Genomic DNA, 22831 nt, shown 5'->3' with positions numbered 1-22831 from the left:
GTTGTGTGGAGATTAAGGACTCTGTAATGAGGTATGACACAACCCAGCAATCTGGGTCACAGCTGAAAGCCTGATAATTTGAGGTTTCTCTTCAGAGTCTCATAAACTATGTGAAAAGCTGTCAAGTGCTAATCAAGTCCAAGGCAGACAGTAATAAGATAAACCGCGCCATCAGAGGCCAGACGGTTTGAAGGAAATGAAACAAAATGTTAAGATAATTAGAATTCTGTAGTGATGAAGAACTTGGTATTGGAAATGTGAAGGTATTAATAGATTGAGAAATCACATTCCATGTGTCCTCCGGATAGATCTGACAACACTCTAGGAATTTACAAGTGACCAATGCCATCTCCTGACAGTGGGAGCATTCATGTATCCTCATGGCCCACTAGACACAGATGATAGATGGAGAGGGCCAGAGACATACTGCTGACGGTTCCGCCATTAGCACGTGATCAGTACGGCACTTTCCAAAAGTCAGAGTTGAAGTCAGAGGAAACAATGTTCCTACTCATCCATATCCCTTCAACACAGCACACTTGTGAGAATGCACCATTGTTTCTTATAGCACATAAACACATAACTCTATGGTGTCTTTCTTCTTGTTGTGTAGATGCATGTGTGTGTGTGTGTGTACCTGTGTGTGCATGTAAAAGTGTGTGTGTATGTGTGTGTGTGTGTGTGAGAGAGAGAGAGAGAGAGAGAGAGAGAGAGAGAGAGAGAGAAAGAGGGAGAGAGAATAAGTTATATACGTATTGGTTTAAGAGAATAAGTGTGTGTGTGTGAGAGAGAGAGAGAGAGAGAAAAAGAGAGAGAGAGAGAGAGAGAGAGAGAGAGAGAGAGAGAGAGAGAGAGAGAGAGAGCGCATGCCTGAGTGTTTATGGGTGCATGTCTGTGTAGGTGTGTCCGTATGCAGAAGGAGGTCAAAGGCAAACTTTGATGCTGTTCCTCAGGTGTTACCCACCTTGCTGGTTGAGACAAGGCCTTTCATTAGGATTTGGGAATCAAACTTAGCCTAGATTGGTTTGTCAGTGAGCCCCAGGGACCCGTCTGTCTCCTGTCTTCTGTTATAATTGCGCGCCATCATGCTTTCTTTTGCCCTGATGCTGGGTTAGTTTGCATGCTTTTGAAGGGAGCACTGTGCGAATGGAGCCATCTCCCCGACCCTGCCATGTGCTTTTCAAGAGCAATGGTCACACAATGTTCAACAACTTGCAACGTTAAACTCAACTATAGCAAATGATAAATCAACTGGGCATACGATTTACAAATGAGAAAGAACGGCAGAGTGATTGTATCTTCAAAATACTTTCATTACTGGGTCATTAGGACCAGTAACAGGCTTGGATTTCATAAAGGAGAAGCAGGACAGTCTTTGTTTCATTTCTCAGATGATGCAATGGATCTCAGAGAGATCACCTTGGGTTTGTGAGTTAGTGTTGGAATTCAATGGAAGCAACCAGGCAGGTGCTTCCCCAGCACGAGGAAAACTGAAAGCAATACTGACATCATAATGGGTTGTCAATGGTCTCACAGTGGATATGAGGTGGGATCTGAACAATATTTTTTTCCGAGGTCAATCCACACATTCTCACACAAAATGGACCATTAAACTATTCCATATGCAAATAGAGAAATTAATGAACAGTTTCTCACTTCTGTGTTTTGATAGACAGCTCGTATTACAACAGACAGCTGATTCAGAATTGATATAATTACTCTTTCATGGATTCCACCTCTCCTTTGGGAAGAGATTGGCAGTCACTGGCAGCTTCTCAGAGAGGGACATCAGTGAAACTTGCAAAACACAGCTCCTGAAAACAGACGACAGCTTTCCCTCGAAAGCACCGAGCATAAGAGGAAAATGCCGTGTCCATTTTGGAAGCACCTAGGACTTGCTTGTCTTTTAAGGACACAAAGGCATAGAAAATGTAAAACTAAACAAGAAAAAAAGTCAGTGGCTGAGGATGAAATCAACTCAATTCCATATCGTGGCTCTTGTGTGTTGGCAGCGTTCTATAAAGTGGAGTGTACCCCAAGAAAGACAAGTTATGAATCTTTCAGCTGTGATTCGTGGTAACAGGGAAGTCCAGGGTCCCTCTGGCCTGCTTATGCACTCTCCCAGGCAGTGGGGGGAGACAGTAAACGCTATCTATCTTTTGTGGCCAGTTCAGCTATACATTAGGTGGAAGCTGCTCTGGTCAGTGCAGCATGATTTGGGGAGAATGGCATTAGAGACTGTCCCTCACTCTCAATATGTCAGAGCACTGGCTGTTCCAGCCGATCTTGCACATCTCCAGTGCAAGATCTAAGAGGGCTTAGTGGGGATGGGTTTCTATTTTCCTAGCTGTGTTTTACTTTAATGAGTGTATTTTTACAAAGCAAAACTAGTACATCAAAGATGGGGTCTTGCATACCTTACTCCTGAAGGTAAAGATGAACCAAGAAAGATGAACCAAGTATAGTAAGACCTACCAAATCGTTATACATGCTAACCTTGGACATGGCCATGGCCTGAAGACTCAATGATAACAACTGAAGACTAGAAAATGATTCAGAAGGTCATTTTCCCCACTTTCTACTGTTTTCACTACTTATTTGCTGATATTTTTTTGTTATTTGTTTCTATCTATAAAACAAACATATGCTTAAGACAGAAAGTTTAGAAAGGGTAGAAAATCACAAACGGGAAAAATAAAAACCAAGTCCAATGCTTCCTCCTAAAGATAGGCACTATCAGCTAGGTACTGCTCTCATCCTCCTGCCCATAAAAACACAGGGAGAAGTCCATGGTTGGTTTTAGAGTACCAGTTTTGACCTCGCAAGAGTTAGTAAACACTTTAAAATGGGCTGTGTTCTTTAACTCTTACCACATGAGGTACATACCATCATAAGGTTCTACCAATATTTAACTCTCTATGTTTTCAAATCAACATAAAACCCCCAAGCCTCAAAGCTAGTGAGAAGTCAGAAGAAAGTTTCTTCTGTCTCTGTGAAGCAGATTTGCACTGGTAGATCTCAGCTAACTTGTTACGGGGGTTCCCTTTAGCCTGCTGCAGGGCCTAGAGTTGACCCAGGGGAACTAGAGCAAGGGTCAGTGATTCTGACTGTTGTTACAGGGGAATGGGCAACATAGTTACCAGCAAGGGATGCCCTTGTTTGAGATTCAAATTCCTGGGCTGGCCCCAGATTGAAACTCTCTTGGGAAGTAGCTGGAGTGTGTATTGCTTTTCTTTTTTTTTTTAAAAAAATTGATTTTATTGAGCTCTACATTTTTCTCTGCTCCCCTCCCTGCCTCACCCTTCCCTCCCATTCAACCCTCTCCCATGGTCCCCATGTATTCTACTCCTCATGTAGATTAGATCCCTGTGTATCTCTCTTAGGATCTTCATTGTCTAGGTTCTCTGGGATTGTAAATTGTAGGCTGGTTTTCTTTGCTTTATGTTTAAAAACCACTTCTGAGTGAGTACATATGATAACTGTCTTTCTTGGTCTAGGTTACCTCACTCAATATGATGTTTTCTGGCTCCAACAATTTGCCCTCAAATTTCAAGATGTTGTTATTTTTTCTACTGTGTAGTACTGCATTGTGTAAATGGACCACGTTTTCCTTATCCATTCTTCGGTCAGGGGGCATTTAGGTTGTTTTCAGGTTCTGGCTATGACAAACAATGTTTGTCTATAGCCATACCACCCTGAACGCACCCAATCTCATCTGATTTAAGCATTTTAACATGCTTTCGAGAGTCACACAGAATAGCTCAAAGCCATGTGAAGTAAACAATATGAGTATTTGCTGAGGGAATAAATAGCACCAGATGGATATGTAGGAAATCATAATCTCCCATAGCTTGCTTTCCACGCCTTCATCCAGGGGAAATACAGATCTATGTGGGGGTAGTACTGAGGAGAACCCAAAGCTCACCTCTCACTCTGATGCACTCAGCGATTCAGGATGTGACTGAAGTAGGCTATGATTCAATGCAAACTCGAGTGGGATTTCTGGGTCAATCAATCTGGACACCCAGGCTTTGTGTCTAGCTCTCTTTTTAGCTTGAGAAACAGGAATCCTGTATATACTACCATGCATATAATACCCACTTTAAGGCAGAATCCTCACTGTAATAAAGTCATAATGTAATAAAGTAATAAAGTCATACTGTTGATTGCTAGCTCTCTTGTACACCAAAGCTACACCATTATTACAGGGCCTACTTACCTCTCAGTCATAATGAGGCCAGTCATAGGATCCATGAGACCAGAAGGGCTCACAGTTCAAATCTTTTAATATCCGATAAAACCACAATTATAATCTAGTCTTCAATAAAGTTAATCATAATTTGATTTTATACAGACTTCAACAAAGTCATCAGCACACTTACAAAATATGATTTTTAGTGTTTTCCCATCAAGAACTGGCCCACAAAAATGATAATGGGCTCTGTGGACCCATAGTTCTAAGCCTAAGGAAGAGGCACCTACCTGACAGGCGTTATACAGGAGTTGATGCTCAAATTTCTTGATACCAAGAATGTTCTGGAACATCTCGTATAGCTGTTCCTTGCTCAGAATCAACTCAGAAGCTGCGCTGGCTGTCATCCGGGCCTGTTGCTTCCTGGGATCCTCCTCACCACGGTAGATGGCATCAAACTTGGCCATCCAGGAGCTTAGCACGGTCTCCTTGCTGAGCCCGTCAATCTCAGGCAGGCTGCGCACCCTCTTCTCAATGTGCTTCTTGAAGACCTCCCGAGAATCGTTGGCTGAGCAGCCACCACTCTGCACCATGCGGGCCACACGGTCACTCTTGAGAAACACCTGAGCAAGAGAGGGTCAAGAGAGATGGGTCAGCCGTGAAGGGGCCCATGTCCTGGACGGCACCTGTATCGTGGAAACCACCAGTGTAAGTCATTTTCCACTGACCCGAGTCTTGCTGTGAGATTTCAAGCAAGTCTCTTGCATACTTTCTTCTTGCCCAAATCTTAAAGCAAGGGTAGAAATAATACAATAACTCCCATTATGTGAGGGGATTGTCCCAAGACCCTCAATGAACGCCTGAAACCTCAGATGCTGTTGTACTTTACTTGCATTATGCTGCTTGGTCTACTTGGAGACCTCGATAACATTTAATCTCTAAGTCTGAAAAAGACCAGCACCCATTACAGTGAGCAAACAACAACACCAATCCATTATACTAAGAACTATTTAATGTGGGCGAATTGCTTAGCTTGGATTTTTCATTTAATGCCTTCAGTCTAAATAAAGCTGTGAAAACCAAGACTATAGCAGACGGGGGGGGGGGGGGGGACTACTGAGCTTACCTGGTGGCTGCAGGGACTGAGCTCATGACAGGGGCTGTGCCTAGGCTGGAGGGAATTCCTCTGTCTCTCCTGCTTAGTGGCTGTGCCAGCTGTGCTAAGTGAACCTCTTCCAAACTTTCGCGTTCCTGTCTAGAAACTGGGGTAATAATCGACTCTATACAGGTATTTTAATTAAATGAGTCATTTTGTAAAGCACGCTTTCAACGGTGCCTGGATCCCTAAATGCCACTGGGGTTGTTATCATTGTCATTAAGTATCTAGCATATAGCCCTGAAATGTTGGCCGGTGCGTGCATCTCATTTATTCTCCAAAGGATACTTATCGTAACTGGATTTAAGTATCAGGAAAATACGTGTTAATTTTCTGTCTCCTTGACTGACGGGCAATTCTATATGTCCTCAAATTGTCTCCAGTCTCTGGATAGCAGATGACGCTCCAGAAGTGAGCAACACTAATGTATCTGGATTCATTCTCCTCTGGAAGGTGTGCCCAACCCTTCACGGCTGTGACAGGATGTTACCACATACAGATGTTCAAGAACTGTACAGTCAAGTTCCAAAAAGAAAAACAAAATCCCTAAATTCATCATGCTTTCAGCAAGTCTAGGATTCTGTATTGGGCCTGCCTTTTCAGCTGTCCTCAGTCACATACGACCTGTGGACCACCAGCTGGACATGCCTGAGTGTAGAGAGGAAAGCAAGACTCCACGGAGGGGCAGTGACTTACCCATCACAACTACCACTGCCTGATGTAGTGTCTGGTCACAGACACGTGGTGATAGAGAAAGAGAGGAAGAATTGGGGGAGGGAGAGTGGTGTGCATGCACATGTATGCACAAGTATCCACTCTAGTGCATGCTTAGAACTCAAGGAGGATATTCAGTGTCCTGCTTGATCACTTTCCACCACACTTCCTGGAGAGACAGAGCTCCTTGCTTAACCTGGAGTTTGGCTGGCAGTCAGCAAGCCCAGTATTGCTGTTGTTTCCACATGGCTATAATGATAGAGGCTACAGAAGCATGCACAACTACACTCGGCCTTTGATGTGGCCTCTGAGGATTTGAACTCAGGTTCTCATGCTTGTTCATCAGGTACTTTTATTCTTTAAACTACCTCTTCAGTCTCCACGTGGACTTTTAATTCCACTCTGCTTTCTCCTTCTTCTTGGGGGCTCTTCCACTAAACACAGCTTTGCTGCCTGAGTTCCTGGAGGGTGCCACTCACTAGTTTTCTCTTGCTCCGCTGTCCACTTAGAAGTTCATACCGGCTCACACACAGGTATGGAGCGTACTACAAGGTACTGCTGTTCCTGCCTCCTATGCACAAAAAGAACAACTGGCCCTCTGGAGCTGTGTCCTGGTCACGCTCCGGAAGGTGCATAGAGGTCTTCCGGAGGATCAGGAAGTAAACGTTCATCCCCCGCCAGACGCCAGCACTTTCCCTGTAGGTTCTGAGGGTATCACCTAGGGACTTGGTGGAAATGAGGCAACCTTGTTCATTATGATCACATCATACCGGGTGAAAAACTGCTACCAAGGTGGCCTCCATTTATTGTTGACTTAATGAAGCGATTTAGAAAAGAGGGCTGAGGGTTTCCCTTCGTGGCATGTTCTGACGGCCTGGGACCTGGAACTCAGCTATATTTGAGGGTTAACTTTTAACTCAACTAGAAGAAATATCTCAAATACATTTTAGGACTTACTGAGCCTTCAGGAGCTACAGCGTTCACCTGGGAACCTGCTCTGTTTCATGAGGATTTGCTTAGCCAGACATGTTATGAGTCTCAGTTATAGGCCTAGGTCTCAAAGAATAGGAAGCTGGGGAGATGGCTCATTCCATAAAGCACTTGGTGGGCAAGCATGAGGACTTGAATTTGGTCCCTAGAAGCCATGTATAAAAGTTGGGTGTGGTGATGTTCAACTATAATCCCAGCACTGGCAAGGGAAAGATGGAACCCTGAAGCTCACTGGCCCGTCAGCCAACCTGTCCAAATGTGCAAGTTCTGTGTTCAAAGAGAGATCATGTCTTAAGAAATAAATTAGAGGTGTATTGAGGAAAACATCTTAGGTCAATGTCAATCTCTAAAACACACACACACACACACACACACACACACACACACACACACAGAGAGAGAGGTGTACAATACATAGAATAATGTTGTAAAGCAGGTTGAGACATCTTTAGGAAGACAGTGCAGCATTGTAGATGAGGACGTAAAACCAAGATGCTGAATCACCTGGGTTAAATCACCCTCCCTCTCTGATTTTCCAATTTCACATCTATAGGCTGAGAAAATTGATTGATGAGGTCTTAGCATTATCCTTCCAGCTTCAATGTCTTCATGAACCATTTAATTCTTTCTTTGAGTGCCTACTAGGTGGGACACACTATACCAGGCCCCGGAGGTACAATAATTGAAAGGAATAGACTGAGCACTCACAGAGTGCAATGGAAACCATCCTAATAATCTCATAAAAAATGATCACACTATGGAATGATTGCTGACAGCATAGAACCCAGTAGGTAGAGGTGCCTATGCAGGTGTCTATGGTGGCCAAGGAGAACCCAGCAGGTAGAGGTGCCTATGAGGATGTCTATGGTGACCAAAGAGAACCCAGCAGATAGGGGTGCCTATGCAGGAGACTATGGCGGTCATGAAAACCTTCCAGAAGTGAACAGCTCGAGATGGCAAGTGCATGTAAGCAAAGGACAGAGAGGACATAGGTATTGCAGACTCAAGGAACAATCTGTTTAACAATGCCAAGTGTCTGAAGTGACAGGGAGGATTGAGTATCGGCCATGGCAATGAGGTGTTGGGGGGGGGGGTGCTGGAAAACACAGGAAAGGCTACATATCTGGAACCAGAGCACAGGCATCCCAGCCACTGGCCTGCATCTTAAGGGCACTAGAGAAACACTGATGGTTGTTAATTAGGGCGTGGCACAAGCCTAGAAGGAGGCAGCTGAGAGGTCCTTACTGGGGACAGGTAAAAGCGGTGGTGGCGTAAACCAAAGGGCCTCATTTTTCGTTCTCAGCTCTACAATGATGAGAAGTTTAGGCATATTCAGTCAACAATGGAGCCATGCCCCATCATCCCCCACTGTCCATACCAGTGTCCCGCTAACCAAGGAGAGCCCAGTTAAACTCTTGGCGTCACATTCATTTTCCCAAGCCCTTCCTGAGCCTCCATTACTCCTGATTTGATGACTGTTTGGTAAATATTTTTGAATTTCAAGGCAGAATCCAAGTTTTGGGAAGATAGTATTCTATTTTCTCTCCATTTTTAACCCCCTCCCATGTGCATGTGTGTGTATGTGTGTGTATGTGTGTGCATGTCTGTGTGTCTGTGTGTACATACCATGTACATAAAGGGGTCAGAGGATAATCTCAGGTGTTGGCCCTTGCCTTCCACCTTGGTTGAGACAAGGTCTCTTGTTCACTGCTACTCGTACCCACCAGGCTAGCTGACCATGAGCTTCTGGGAATTTCCCTTTTTCCATCACCATCTTGTCTCAAGGTTAATTGTACGCTCCTGCACACATCTTTGCCCATGTGGTTCTGAGGATCCAAACTTGCATCATGATAACTTGCACGGCAAGTGTTTTATCAGCTAAGCCATCTGACAACCTCCTTGTTTTGTTTGCAAATTGTTTGTTATTTTTGTACCTAAAATAGTGTCTGGCACACAGCGTATGCCCAATACGTATCTGACAGGGTTGCACTGACGAGAACAGCACAGACGTCTCCAGCAGAAACTCTGCTGTTTAACCAGATTATATCTGGGTGAGAGGGGAAAAGGGAAGGCAGCAGGCACATACGTGGGCCTCCAAACAAGTGAGTTAGGACCAACATTCCACGGAAGTCATAGCCGGGAATAGACAGGATATTGAGAGTACATTCTTTGTGCCACTTCTTCTGGTCCCTTCCTTGGGGAAAGTAGTCACTTGGTATATGTTAAACCCATTGTGGTGGCTTTAGAAATCACTTAACTCCTTCTGACCTCATTGTCTTTTACCAATACCTGAGGTACTGGAAATCCAGTCTTCCAACTTTGATAAGGATAGAGCCAAAAGGACTCTGAAAATGGAAATGACCTATCGGTTTAGAAGTAGGTGGGACTTCAATCCCTGAAGAAGACATGAGTTCATCAGTGTGGGTAGGGTGACTGGGGAGAAACGGAATGTCAGAAGGAGGAAAGACAGCCAGCGACAGAGGACACTAACAGGAAACTAATTTCCCTAGGCTTCCTAGTCTGTCAAAAGAAAAGTGAGGCCCAGGTTGCATCAGCTTATATGAACACTACTGCATCTCTTTATATTCTTTGTTTTTTTTCCTTTCTTAATGGGTATTATATTAGACTTCAACCTCAAGAAAAGTTCTTTTCAGGACAGCCACAAACTTTCCCTGGTCCTCTGCCATCTCCCAGACAGGCCTCAGTGAGAGGTGGATAATGTGCAGATACAGGAGGCCCATCATGAGCTCAGCTAATGATGTGTGATTGGTAAGCAACATCCAGATTGTGTTATAAAGAAACACATTCACGCCTAACAGACGTGCCTGCTGCAGAGGGAGGTCATGTCATCTCCCGCTTCCTGTCCGGAAGACTAAGGCTAGAACAGATCTTTTCCTCTTTCAAAAAAGTAAATCCTTCTTGGTCAAGAAGATGGCCTAGTAGGAAAAGGCACAATCTGTAGCACAAGCCTGATGCCCAGTCCCTTCAACTCACATAACAATCTATAGCAGAAGCAATAAGGGAGACCCTGCCTCAAAAATAATACATGGGAGGAGAGAACAGGCTCCTGGTTAGTTGTGCTCTGACTGCTGCATGTGCCCTGTGGCATGCGTACACACACACACACACACACACACATACACACACACACACACACAAATATTTTTTATAAAAGTAAATTATCCTAACATAAATCAAACTAAAGCTTGATATTAAAAGAAAAGAAAATGAAACTACCATAGGCACACACATACGCAAACACATACTCACATATACTCACAGAGGAGCAGTTTTGTAGATGAAGAAATTGAGGTTCAAACTTATAAGATATTTATCTAAAACTTTGGGTATCCCGATAGTGGCTTCTTGGCTGACCCAAGGACCATGGGGATGTGAAAAGGACGCAGGACTGGATCACACCTGAGAGAGTCCACTGCAGCCCTCAGACCTTATCACCATAATCCAAGAGATTTAAAGATTAATTGGCAGCCTGTTTAATTTTTCCTGGCAGTCAGGGCTACTAGAAAGTACACAATAAATCCGTGTGCTCTGCACAGCCATTGGAAAGCTTGGGCTCCATCTTTGCTCACTTCCCCTTGCATCTAACGATGACTGGTTTGGCTCAGAGTGGGCTGAATGCACACATAAGTGGAGAAAGGACAGTGTTTCCCAGCCCCTTTCATTTTTCCCACAATGTCTCTTTATTGCTGCAGTCGGTGGACAATTCATCCCCTAGCAAAAGATGACTGACCTGTCTACTGCTGAACTCCCAGAATCTTTGAGGGTGAGTTCTTTGAAATGTCACGCCATTGCTATTAGGAGGTTGAAATAGGAAGAAAGGGTATGGTGGGGTGGAGGGTGTGTGTGTGTGTGTGTGTGCACATACATACACATATACATATGCATGGTCATGTACTTACAAACACAGGGGAGAGAGAGATGGAGGGAGGGAGAGAGGAAGAAAACAAGAAAGAGATAGAAAATAGAAGAGAGGGAAGAGAAAGAAAGAAGAAAGGCCCAGGGAGATGGGGAGAACAGAGAATGAGAATGGAGTTGAAAAAAGGTTTATCTGGGAGTGATTTCCTCCGCTGAGACCACAGCCACACAGTACTGACAGAATGGCAATGACAACCCCCAGTTTTCCACCTGCAGAACCACAACACTTTGCTTGAAACAGGCTGAGCCTAAACTCAGGTTCCAGAGTCTGAACCTGGTCTTGTTAGTTCAACCTCACCCACTGTGAAAAAGTCCCTGACTTTTGCTGCAGTTCTCAGCAAAGAAGTGTGTGTGTTCCCTCTGTCCCTAGGGTTACCAAACCGGTGGGACATCCTAGTATCCCCTCTCTGCAGAGAATGCAGGACAAAGTCAGAAAAAAGATGGAAGGAGAATGTGCACTATTGGCATCTCTGCCTGCAACCATGGCTAAGGTTAGCCTTAACCCTGGAGTTTTGTTTCTTGAGAAAAATCCCCTTTAAGGTTAAACCAATTTGAGATAGCTGCAGGTCATTTGCAACACAAAGTTCTGGCAGAGGTGAAGGGTAGCAGGGGTCTCGTGGATCTTAGAGTGGGGAAGAGGTACCAGCTTCTCCACAGTCCAGGGGTGAAGGGAAGGGAAGAAGGGATGTGCCACCCCCTGGGAGTTCTGGCAGGCACACTACTAATCCTGATCTCTCACCTCCGCTTTAGAGGATTAAACTTTCCAGAAATTTGAATCTAAGGCCTAGTAAAGCCTAGATAATGAAGATCTCTAATCCCTACACGCTTTCCTGTGCTACTCAAATCCTAGTAGGAAGGATTCAAGCATACTGCATCCCTGTATTCTTACCAGACCCATAAGGAGCTCTTTTCAAACTAGCCACTATCAAGGAAAATAACAAATCGCTATAGATATCTCAACTTCCAAAGTCTCATTAGCATGCTGCTGACGATTAATCTTCAAATTTAATTAATAGAAATGGCACTTTCTTTTAATTTGCATCATTAGTCAAATGAGCATCCTAATTAAGATGTATAGTATACAGATTTATAAACTCCAGTTGATGAACATAAACATGAGGAGGGGCTGCCTTCTCTCATTACTTTCCCACTGGCTTCCAGAATCTGGGGAAAACGGGATCAATTCCATTTCTAGGAACTGTCGACACAAAATGTTTTGTTAGATAGGTTCAAGCTATCCAAAGCCCTACCTGGCTGAGACACCGAATCTCATGTCTTCAACTAAAGATTGTACCATTTCAAAGAAATCTTCAAGATGGATGATCACTGGCAATAATAGGTGTGTGGATGATCACCAGCAATAGTAGGTGTTGCTTGTAACATTTAGAAGAAAGGACATAAATGGGGAAATACATAAAAGTGACCTCAACTTCTAGAATAGCCCCATACAGAAACCCCATTAAGAGCATGGAGCATCAAATGATATATGGTTCTAAACTTATTAGTGAATGCTATGAAGCAAGCCAAGGACCAGAATGTGGTCTTTAAGAGCTCACGACCAACTTGGGCCACTCTCTCCATGACAGGAGGAAGATTCTCGAAGTGGGAGGGAGAGGGTCGCACCATCCCAGGTCCTGCACCAAGGTGTCAGTTATATTGAGATTACACGGACGGCATGGAATTGGTGGGCTAGCCACATTCACTTAGCAGTAACCTGACTTCAGAGCAGAAGGAAGGGAGGAGGGAGAGAAGTGGAGAGAACACACAGGAAACAGCCCCCTAAGGAAAAGATTGTGTTAAATTTCTTTATGTTTATTTCACAGTTTGTCATGATTCTTGCACATTAATGATGGCTTGCTGCCCCGAAACTATGAATGTTTATGAATTAGTTTCTCAGGGTTTGGCGGTGGTCCTGTTAGAGGAGCTGCAGTCCGCAGTGCAGCTTATAGAGTACAGCTCCCGGGATAGCCCGGTGAGGATGACTGCAGCCCAGAGAGGCAAAGTCCCAGGTGGAGGGGGTCGTCTCCAGAATGCCCCTTGCCTCTGCTGTGCCTCTCCTGCTGGCTGCTAGCGAGTTCCTGCCGTGTTTGTCACAGGGTGATGATTATGTAGAAGAACCCCACTGTACCTGGTATAGTGTGACTACTTCCTGGGAAAATTCCACCCCTCACTGTGCAAGGTACTTACAGATCATAATGAAGATGGCTTTTATAGAGCAATGATGCTTAGGGACATGAGATTTACCAAGGATGGAAAATGAGAACTGTCACAATAAAAAAAAATAAGCAAAGCGAAGTGGGTACCTTTGAGTGGGCCCTGCTAAAGCATGCCAATAAGCGAACACAGTGTGCACAACTGAGTTAGTGCAAGAGGTTTACTGAAGGAGGGAGGGAGAGAAAGAATGAAAGGAGTCTCGGAGTGGGGACATGACAGAGACAGATGGACAGACAGACAGACAGACAGAGAGAACAGAGAAGAGGCAAGAGGCAACAACAACAAGAAAGACAAAGGAAGCAAAAGAGGAAAGAGGTGTCAAGAGAGGCCAGGGAGGAGCAAGAGGCAAGAGAGTGAACTGTGCCTGCCTTGTGTGGTATTTCAACTGTTTTTAATAAATAAAGCTTGTCAGGGGATCGGGAGAAAAAAACAGCCCCACTGGTCAGCCTTATAGACCAGGCCGTGCTGATACACACCTTTAATCTTAGTAGCCTCACTAGTTGCCATAGAAATGAGGCGGTGCATGCCTTTAATCCCAGTGGTATGTTGCATTCCTTTAATCCCAGAACCAGAGAGGAATATAAAACAAGAAGAGACAGCTCTCAGACACAGTCTCATTCTGAGATTCCTGGAGGCAGGATAGCCATTTTGGACTGAGGTAGAGGTAAGAGCCCGTGGCTGGCTGTTTAGCTTTTCGGATCTTCAGGTTGAGCCCTGATTTCTCTCTCTGAGTTTTTATTAATCATGCTTCTAAGGCTCAGGCTCAAAGTCCCGGCTCCAACATATTCAAGGCTGTGTGGCCTAGAGTAGTGGGTTTGACCTCTCCAAGTCTCAATCTATCAATGAAATGGAAAATGTTATTGATAACTAACTATAAAAGTGTTCTAGGACAACACTCAGCACATTGCATGTTATAAAAATCAGCATGAAAAATGAAAGCTTTCATATGTGTATATGTCCATGTAGGTGTGCATATATGTGTGTCGTGCATGTGGTGGCTAAAGTGTCTCTTGCAGAAAAGATCCTCAGGCTTTAAGACTGAGCTGTCCAGCTGTGGAGTTTGGATGAGAATGGCCCTCTAGGCTCACAGATGTGAATATCTGGCCACCAGGGAGTGCCATTACTTGAAAGGAGTCAGAGGTCTGGCCTTGTTGGAGAAAGTGTGTCATTGGGGATGGGTTTTAAGGTTTCAAGCAACCCATTCCAAACACAGTCTCTCTCTTTTTGCTACCCGTGAGTCCCGATGTTCCATGTAGAACTCCTAGCTACATCTCGAGCTCCATGTCTGCCTGTATGCTATCATGCTTCCCACCGCGATGAAAATGGACTAAACCTTTGAAAGTGTAAGCGAGCCCCTATCAAAAAGCTTTCTTCTATAGGGGTTGCTGTGGTCATGGTACCTCTTCATGGTAGAACACTGACTAAGATACCAGTGGACCCCAGGAATCTTCCTGTCTCTATCCCCCCACAACACTGGGATTGTGAGCATACAACGCTGAACCCAGATTTTATGTGGAGCCAGGGGTTCCTCATAAGTCTTCAGACCTGTGTGTCTCTGCCTACTGAGTCGTCAGCTCAGCTGGCGAGAGCAGCTTGTATTTCCATCACTCCCTACAACAAAACTCTGGTGTTCTTTGTCAGCTGACTTCTGATCCCACTGCCTCAGCCAAGGTGTTATGCCTTCTATATTTCTCAGCTCAGTAGCCCAGGCTAGCCCCTGAGCAGCCTTGCCTGTGCCCCCCGCAGGTTGCACTTACCTCATAGTAGCTCTGGACGGCATTCATGAAGGCTTCGTCGGCCACAATCTGAGTCTCCCCATTGAGGAAAGCCTGGAACCGGTCCTTGACTGTCTGCAGCTGTTGCTTGCTGATCTGCAGAGAGAGAAAGGGAACCTTGAAGGTGTCATGTAAACAGAAACATGGCTACTTTACGACAAAGAGGACCACTCATCAGAATGGGACCCTGCCTGATAAGTGAGCAAACTTTCCGAACCACAGAACACAGTCAGCACTAAAAATAATACAAACCACAGTTAAATCCATTGCTTTCAAACCACGTGGGCCTGCTTATACCACAGAAACCAGCAAGTGCTATCAAGCAGGTATATATATATTTATTCCCAACTTTAAAAAAAAAACCCGTTGGCTTTTGCAGCATTTCCTAGGGAATGATGCTTGGTTATATTCAGAATTTGCTATTTTTCCATCCCTTCCTTTGATCTGGGCCCATGGTTATTTATAGGCACAGCGCGTGTAAGAGAGAAACAGTGGAGAACTGGGTCATGTCTCTTCCCAGATTCACATTTTGGGATGCATCACTGGCTGGTGTTGTCGGCCACACGGGACTATTTATACTGCAGAAGTCAGCAAATACCACCACGCCGACAAGCAGACTTGTTTATTTGTTTATTTATAACGTTAGAGAAGAGCCAGCTGTTGGGTGGTTGCCTAGCGGACAGTCCGCCATGTATAGCAGACACTTCACCACGTGTAATGGAAATTCCACCACGTAGGCAGGCGCTTTAGGGCTCTGAATACCTCACAGTCTGTATCCTGTCGAAGCTCTGGAACACCTGGTGGTGTGGGCATACCCCTGAACATTAAACAGTAGCACTGGGGTGCAAGGAGCAAGGCAGCATATTTGGGCTGTAGGTTGTGCGCAAGTCCCCACCCTCCCAACCCGAGTCATCTTTGTTTCCAAGGAAAACAGTCCTGCAAGATCTTTGCCGTATCTTCCTAATCTTGTGAGCATTCCATTACTCCTTCCTCCCTTCAAACATGATCAGCACTGGTTATAACGAGCCCTCGAAACCCCAGCTAAGACTTCCTCACACGTGACTCAAAGGCAAACATTTGTCTTTATAACTTGCGGTTATGATTAAATCTATTCGATTCATTTTGTTATTCTTTTTTTTTTTTTTTACAGTTTCCCCGGGACCACACTGGTGTCTTACATGCGACAAGCAGTCAATTAATGTTGATTTAACTGAACAAATAAAGTGCAGGACAGATGCTATCTGTGGGTAGCCTTGAAACAGTTTAGCTTCTGCTGACGTTATATAAAGCTAATAAACTACTCAAAGTCCAAGTTCCTGACTTCTGGAAAGGGAAATACTTCTACAAAGTTACTTAAAAATGAAGGACGAGACGCTTCTGAGGACCACTATTCTCACAGAAAAAGAACATTCCAGTAGCACCATGACGTCTGACCCCCATGGCATTGTGGAAAAGCCACTGACATTCTGGGTTGACCAGAGAGCTGAAGCTTCTCAAAAATGGGGCTGGCCTTAAATAAATGCATTTGATTTCACTATCCATTTTCTCCTTTGGAACACAGTGAGCATTTTAACTGCTCACTGACTCAGGAGGTTACGGCTCTTCAGTAACATGAATCCTTTTTTGCAAATTAAGGCGTATTGTCCAACAAGGTGACAGAGCAACTACAGCTAATGTAGTGTGTGTGTGTGTGTGTGTGTGTGTGTGTGTGTGTGCGGTGCTAGTGATAAGGTCCATGCTGCTCATGATTTCATCTTCTTCTTGCATGCTAGGCAAGCATTCTTGCACAGAACTGCCTCTACAGCCCAGATGCTGTATTCTTAAACAGCATGGAGAATGGGTATTCCTACCACAAAAATGCTCTTCGTGTGAGGTGATGGCTTTGCCACTTAGATTTAACCCATTCCACATCAGAAGTATACTCAACAACAAGCACGATGCTGTCTGTTCACTAAAGAAGTGTTGAGTTTCTCTACGGATTTCAAATGCCTTTACCGCTAGATTGAATACAAGCAGAAGGCAAAGTTGAAAGCTCCAGGAGGTTGAAACCTCATCTGAGTTTCTACTTAAGAAACAACACAAGGAGTTTTTCAGAATGTTCATCACTGGCAGCTGGGGAGCTCTGATGAAAGTTGGCAAGTTTGGAGGAACTGATGGACTATGGAGGAAAGGGGGTATGAAAAGATTTGAGCTTGATAAGATTCATGCTTTTCTAAAGCTGGGCGGTGGTGGCGCATGCCTTTAATCCCAGCACTCGGGAGGCAGAGGCAGGTGGATCTCTGTGAGTTCGAGGCCAGCCTGGTCTACAAGAGCTAGTTCCAGGACAGGCTCCAAAGCCACAGAGAAACTCTGTCTCGAAAAACCAAAAAAAAAAAAAAAAAAAAAAAAAAAGAGATTCATGCTTTTCTAAAAAGTTTCTTGTATGTGGTGTATGTATTTATGCTTGTTCATATGTGTACAGATATGAGGAGGCCATAGGTCGACCTTGCGTATAGCTCTTCAGAAGTCAACCATGGTTTTTGAAGCAGGGTTTCTCACTGGGACCAGAGGCTTGCAGAAAAGGCTAGGCTGATTGGTCAACAAGATATATACATATATATACACACACATACACGCATACATACACACACACATATACATACACATATCCTCTTCTGTGCTAGGATTATAAGTATGTGCCTGTCGTGGGGCTGGGATCACAGGTGTCTATTTGTACATGGAACTGAAATCACAGATATGCTCCTGTCCATGGGTGCTGGGATCACAGAAATACACCTGTGCATGGGCTGAGATCATAGTCGTCCTCACGTTAGCATAGCAGACATTTTACAGACAGCCATCTCCCCAGCCCTGAGGTTCATCCTTGCTATGCTCCGGGAGAGCCAACACTCCACATCAGCCACACTTGTAATCTCAAGTTTAAAATTGTTGAAACGGTTTTTTAAATGCTATTTTTAACCAATATGTCCCCAAATCACTTGAATAGGTAATCATGACAGGAACTTTGGATGAGCTATTTCCTTTGTGGAATGCTGTCTTAGAAATATACCACTGCTTCCTCTTCTAAGACATTCCAGTCGAATCATGGCGAGCGGCGGGGGCTACCATGATGAATGGTACAACCTTAGAATGCGGAAGGACTCACATCTTCACTTACGATGTCCTGCTCAGGCCCAGGAATATTGCAGAGTAACTTTGTATAGCCCTGACATTGAACTGCTCTGTGAAGCAGCAGGGGACTCCCTCATAAGATGGTATTCTACCTTGGATCCCTCCAAAGCAGGTTAGGTAGAGCTCATTCAAGTCAGAATTCCCAGTGACTCTGGACAAACCAGACCAATTCACAGACTTTATCTTTAAGATCCCTTCCAAGTTAGGTCAATCCTAGCTCTGTGTCTTTAGTACTTAAGTAATTGAAACAAAGCAGGGGCACACGCCATCTGAGGGATCAAGATTGATTTGCTGACTGAAGCCATATCCACTATCTGGACTTCCAATAAACAGGCACAAAGCTCATTTATATACAGACATTTACAAAGAACCCAGTATGTACCCAGAGCTCCTCCAGGACCTATGAGTTCACAAGTCAGCAAAACAGTCACTCCTTGATCCTACTTGCCAGCCAAAGCACTGGGTTATCCAAAGGTATCAAGGTATAATCTTAGGGACCTGGCTTCTGTATGGCAAAGGAAAGGAATAAGGAGTTAGACCAATTATGTTATAGGATTCAGAGAACAGAAATTATAAAGTCCCAAAAGAAAAAGCAAAAAGGGGACAGGTGTGCATGCTTTTGAACATACACATTATAAGTAGCCAATCATGTCTATGCTATTAACTGTTTATTTGCTCTGAGCTAATCTTTGCTCTAGAAGTAATCCAAAGTCGAGACTCACTATCCTGGTGTATGGAGTGCAAGATAGGAAGAAAAACCTCAATATTGTAAATCTCAGAGATACAGATGGCCGCTGGCCAGAGGAACAAAGCTAAGTTGCCTTTGCTTCCCTTCCCTGTGTGGTTTGATGACTACAGATCACATTTAAGATTCAATTCCTGTCTCTGCCAATTGGCCTCTGGAAGTCACTGGTGTCATGGGCCCAATTCTGGTTTCAAAAAACCTTTAAGAGCACTAACCTCAGTTCCTTTCAGAGAACAAACACCACAAAGCCTCACAAAGCAGCCCACACTTCTCTGGTCACATTAAGCTCGCGGCCACAGGGGAACAAGCATAGTTCTCGTAGCAAAACCTGAAGTCTCCTATTGCTTCCTTCCCATCATCAATTTCCTGACTCCAGAGCACTTAATCTACAGGCTCTCTAGCTTTGTCTCACTGGGCAAAGAGGAGCCTTCATTTCCCTCAGTGTTGGCTTCTGTGTGGTGGAGCCAAAGCTGATTGCATAAGACTGCAGCGAGAAACTCAGTGCAAAGCCTGACATGGGAGGTGTGTTCAGCCTGCGCTAGCTGCTCTGGATGAATTCTTACCATTCTGACTGCACAAAGCATTCCCTTGACAGGGCCAGACTGAGAAATTACACATGTCTACCAAATTCAGCCCATGTTTTCTTTCCCAGAGGCCTGTGAGTTGAGTTTCACCATCTTCTCGGGACTTGGAAGGAGTCACACGTGGTATTGCAATCCAAGGCAAGGGCATGGGTTGGAGTTCAGACCACATACTTAGTGTCAAAAGGACACAGGTTCATATTTTGGCATGCCCACTTACTTCCAGGTTTGGGAAAGCTGCATTTCCCTAATCCTAAACTGTGGATCCTCAGGTAAAAATGTGGGGATTATATAAGACCTGTGCCCCAGGATTATTCGCAAGATTAAAGGGGAATAGGGATTTAGCCCAGTACCTGCCACAATCTCAGGCAAGTGAAGTAGGGAAGACAGCAATGAAATCTGTCCCAGGTCCTAACTGAGGCCACATCTCTGCTCTTCCTTGCCCCCATTCTGCCCTGTCACAGCAGGCTGCTGCCTTGCTGATACTCAGGTTCCTCCAAGCCGCTGCTGCCTGAAACCTTTGTCTTGGCTGTTCCCTGGTGAGGTCATCTAGCTACTCCCTGGGGCTCCAACTCCACCCATGCCTCTAAGAGGATCTTCTCTGATCAAATGTCTAGCTAGTGTCCTCGGGCCAATTTCCATAACACATCACATCATACGGGTCCTGTGAATTTCTCTCGATCATTTATCGTTGTCAATATTCATATTACTGAACATAAACTTGTTTGAATGGATCACAACATGCACATATATAAAAACACATCAGAAAAACAGGATACACACATTTTTGTTTGTTTGTTTTTTGGGGTTTTGGTTTTGTTTTTGGTTTTTTCAAGATGGGTTTCTCTATGTAGCTTTGGAGCCCGTCCTAGAACTCACTCTGTAAATCAGGCTGGCCATGAACTCACAGAGATCTGCTTGCCTCTGTCTCCCAAGTGCTGGGATTAAAGGCGCGTGCCACCACCTGCACAAGGATGCACACATTCTGACAAAATTAACTTCCCAATATAACCAACTCTCAGACAGAGATGAAAGAGTGAGTGCCCAGGTCTCTGCTGTCTACACTGGTCAGGCTTCCTGGGCCTGAAGAAAAGTTGTGGAGAAAAGTTGTAAATGTGATTACCCTGCCACCCCAAATTTCTTCCCTTCCTTCTTCCCCTTTCAACTCCCATCCTGTTGCCCACAGCAGCTCTCCCTCTCTTACTCGGACTTAAGGAATCTCCTCTCTGGGTTTTAAAGAGAAGCCTCTCTTTCCCTTTAAGGTCCTATCATGTCTCTGATAAAAGCCCGGACCTCAAGACTGGATCATGGCCGGCCTTGCCACGAGTTCTCTCTCCTAACAGCGCTTTTATTTTATTCCATTTCTGAAGAACTGATCTTCACTTCCTTCTCTGTAAACCGATAGGACCTCCCTTTGCTTTCTAAAACCACTTTATTTTGCTTTGATTTGCTGATTGTGTGCGTGTGCACGCGCGTGTCCTTATGTGGGCACATGTTTCCCGGGGTGCATGCGTTAGTTAGAAAGTGGCTTGTGGGAGTCAGTTCTCTCCCGCTACCAGATGGGTCTGCGTGCGGGGAACTTGGGCTGTCGCTTTGACAGCAGGTGGCTTTTCCTGTTGAGTCACCCCCCCCGTGTCCCCTTTCTCTTTTATCATAACACTCCCCAGAGATGACCAGCAGCTCGACTGCTATCATCACCAATTATTTTTACCAGCTTCTCCGTGTTGCTGGCACAGTCACACACAGCAGGTCTATCCACGGGGTTGGGAGTAGCAATAGCTTGTTCACCATCATTGTTGAGCAGTGCTCCAGTGCCTGACTCTACAACATCCCTCTAGTTCCTAACGGATGGGCATTGAGACTTCTGTATTTGATCATGATCTACCCCCAACAAAAACACGTTTTATAAGAATAACAACCCATCCACCTGTGCTGCTGTGCTTAGCACCTGGGACATAAATAGCTTCCAACAAATGTTTGTTGAGTGAATATATTTAACTTATTGAATGCTTCATCTATACTAGGTTCTGGAGACTAAGGTACAAGCTTAGTTCCCAGGCCAAAGATCATACGTTCACTTGACTTCCTAACATCCAGTGAAAACGAAAATCTTAGGCACTCATAAAAACAGCTAGTCTATGGCCCAGCGGCTAGCTCACCGCTGCAAAAGGTGAATTAGCTGGGGCAATGCTATAGCGCTCCCCCTGGTGGTGAGGACAGGGAAGAACTGGAGGACTGACCTACCCTCCAACTGCCAAAACCCAGACCCCAGGCTATGACTTGGCCTGTCCCTACCATCCACCCCATCTTTGTAGATGCTGCTGGAGCGCGCAAAGGGACTTGACCCATAGACCCAAAGCTGCAGGATCTCCACAACACAGGGCAGCAACTGGATAACAAAGAAGAGTCCCAGTGAGGGCCTAGCATTGATAGAGTAGTAGAAACAAGTTTCTTTGCAATGAATGCTTGCAGATAAAGATATATGGACAACAGGGTTTACAGCGTGACTCACTGAGGCACACTGCAGCTTCCATGGCGAGATTTCAAATTTTTCTTTTCTGATTTTTTTTCTCTTAAATTTTGTTTTATTTGGGGTGAGGGAAGGATTCCAAGGGCAGAGGCAGATGTGACCGAGGGGAAATGAATGGAATCAAGATGCATGATGAGAAAGACACACAGAATAAATAAAAAGAAAGGTTAAAAAACCAGCTAGTCTAAGAATCAGTGGGTGGGACCGAGTTTCTGTCTGGGTAACAGCTAATAGACCTGGTAGACAGACTGATTCCAGAAGATGACCTTGCACAAACGAACTGAAATGATCAGTCTAGGGGAGCTGACCGTGGCTGTCAACTCTAAACAGACAAATAGGCCTGCACAAGCCACTCACCAACAGCCTTCTAACACAGCGGACTATGTAGCAGTATTTGGCATGTGCAGAAGTCTCCACTGAAGCATCAGGGGCGGGGAACTGAGAACTGCAGCAAAGAGCCCCAAGAGCAGAAACCCCAGAGAGGGAAGGTCCTATGCAGAGGAAGGGTGGCGGCAATGTGGCCAGAGCTGCTCAGACACCCTGGATTTAATCTACCTCATTAACTACGGTCTGGAAATTCCCACCGCACTTCGGGCCAGTTGTAGCTCACTAGGCAGGAGTGGAAGATGGATCTTTGGTGAGGAGAAAGCATCATGTTCTGAGTGCTGGTCTTAATAGAGGAGGCAGTAAGGCAAGCAGAGCCTGCTCTGGTTACACCTTGGTTATGCAGGAGAACCCTGGGCAGATAATTCACATTGGTGTCTGTACCCTGAAAACAAGGGACAGCCCTGTTTCCTATGAAGCAGTACTTTCTACTTACAGGGTTT

The 22831-nt window shown here is 44.9% G+C and overlaps 1 protein-coding gene across 1 annotated transcript in view; it reads right to left on the bottom strand.

The window, feature by feature from the left end:
* The window catches only part of Cadps (calcium dependent secretion activator), a 441394-nt gene that overhangs the window by 322784 nt on the left and 95779 nt on the right, over nucleotides 1-22831 (bottom strand). Inside the window, 2 exon segments of the mRNA XM_042056041.1 lie at nucleotides 4483-4815; nucleotides 14960-15073. Coding sequence (XP_041911975.1) covers nucleotides 4483-4815; nucleotides 14960-15073 — 447 coding nt within the window.

Source organism: Arvicola amphibius, chromosome 12 (assembly GCF_903992535.2).
Source record: "Arvicola amphibius chromosome 12, mArvAmp1.2, whole genome shotgun sequence".
NCBI lineage: Eukaryota > Metazoa > Chordata > Mammalia > Rodentia > Cricetidae > Arvicola > Arvicola amphibius.
The sequence above is the reverse complement of the archived record's forward strand: the minus strand, read 5'-3'. Positions and strand labels throughout refer to the sequence as shown.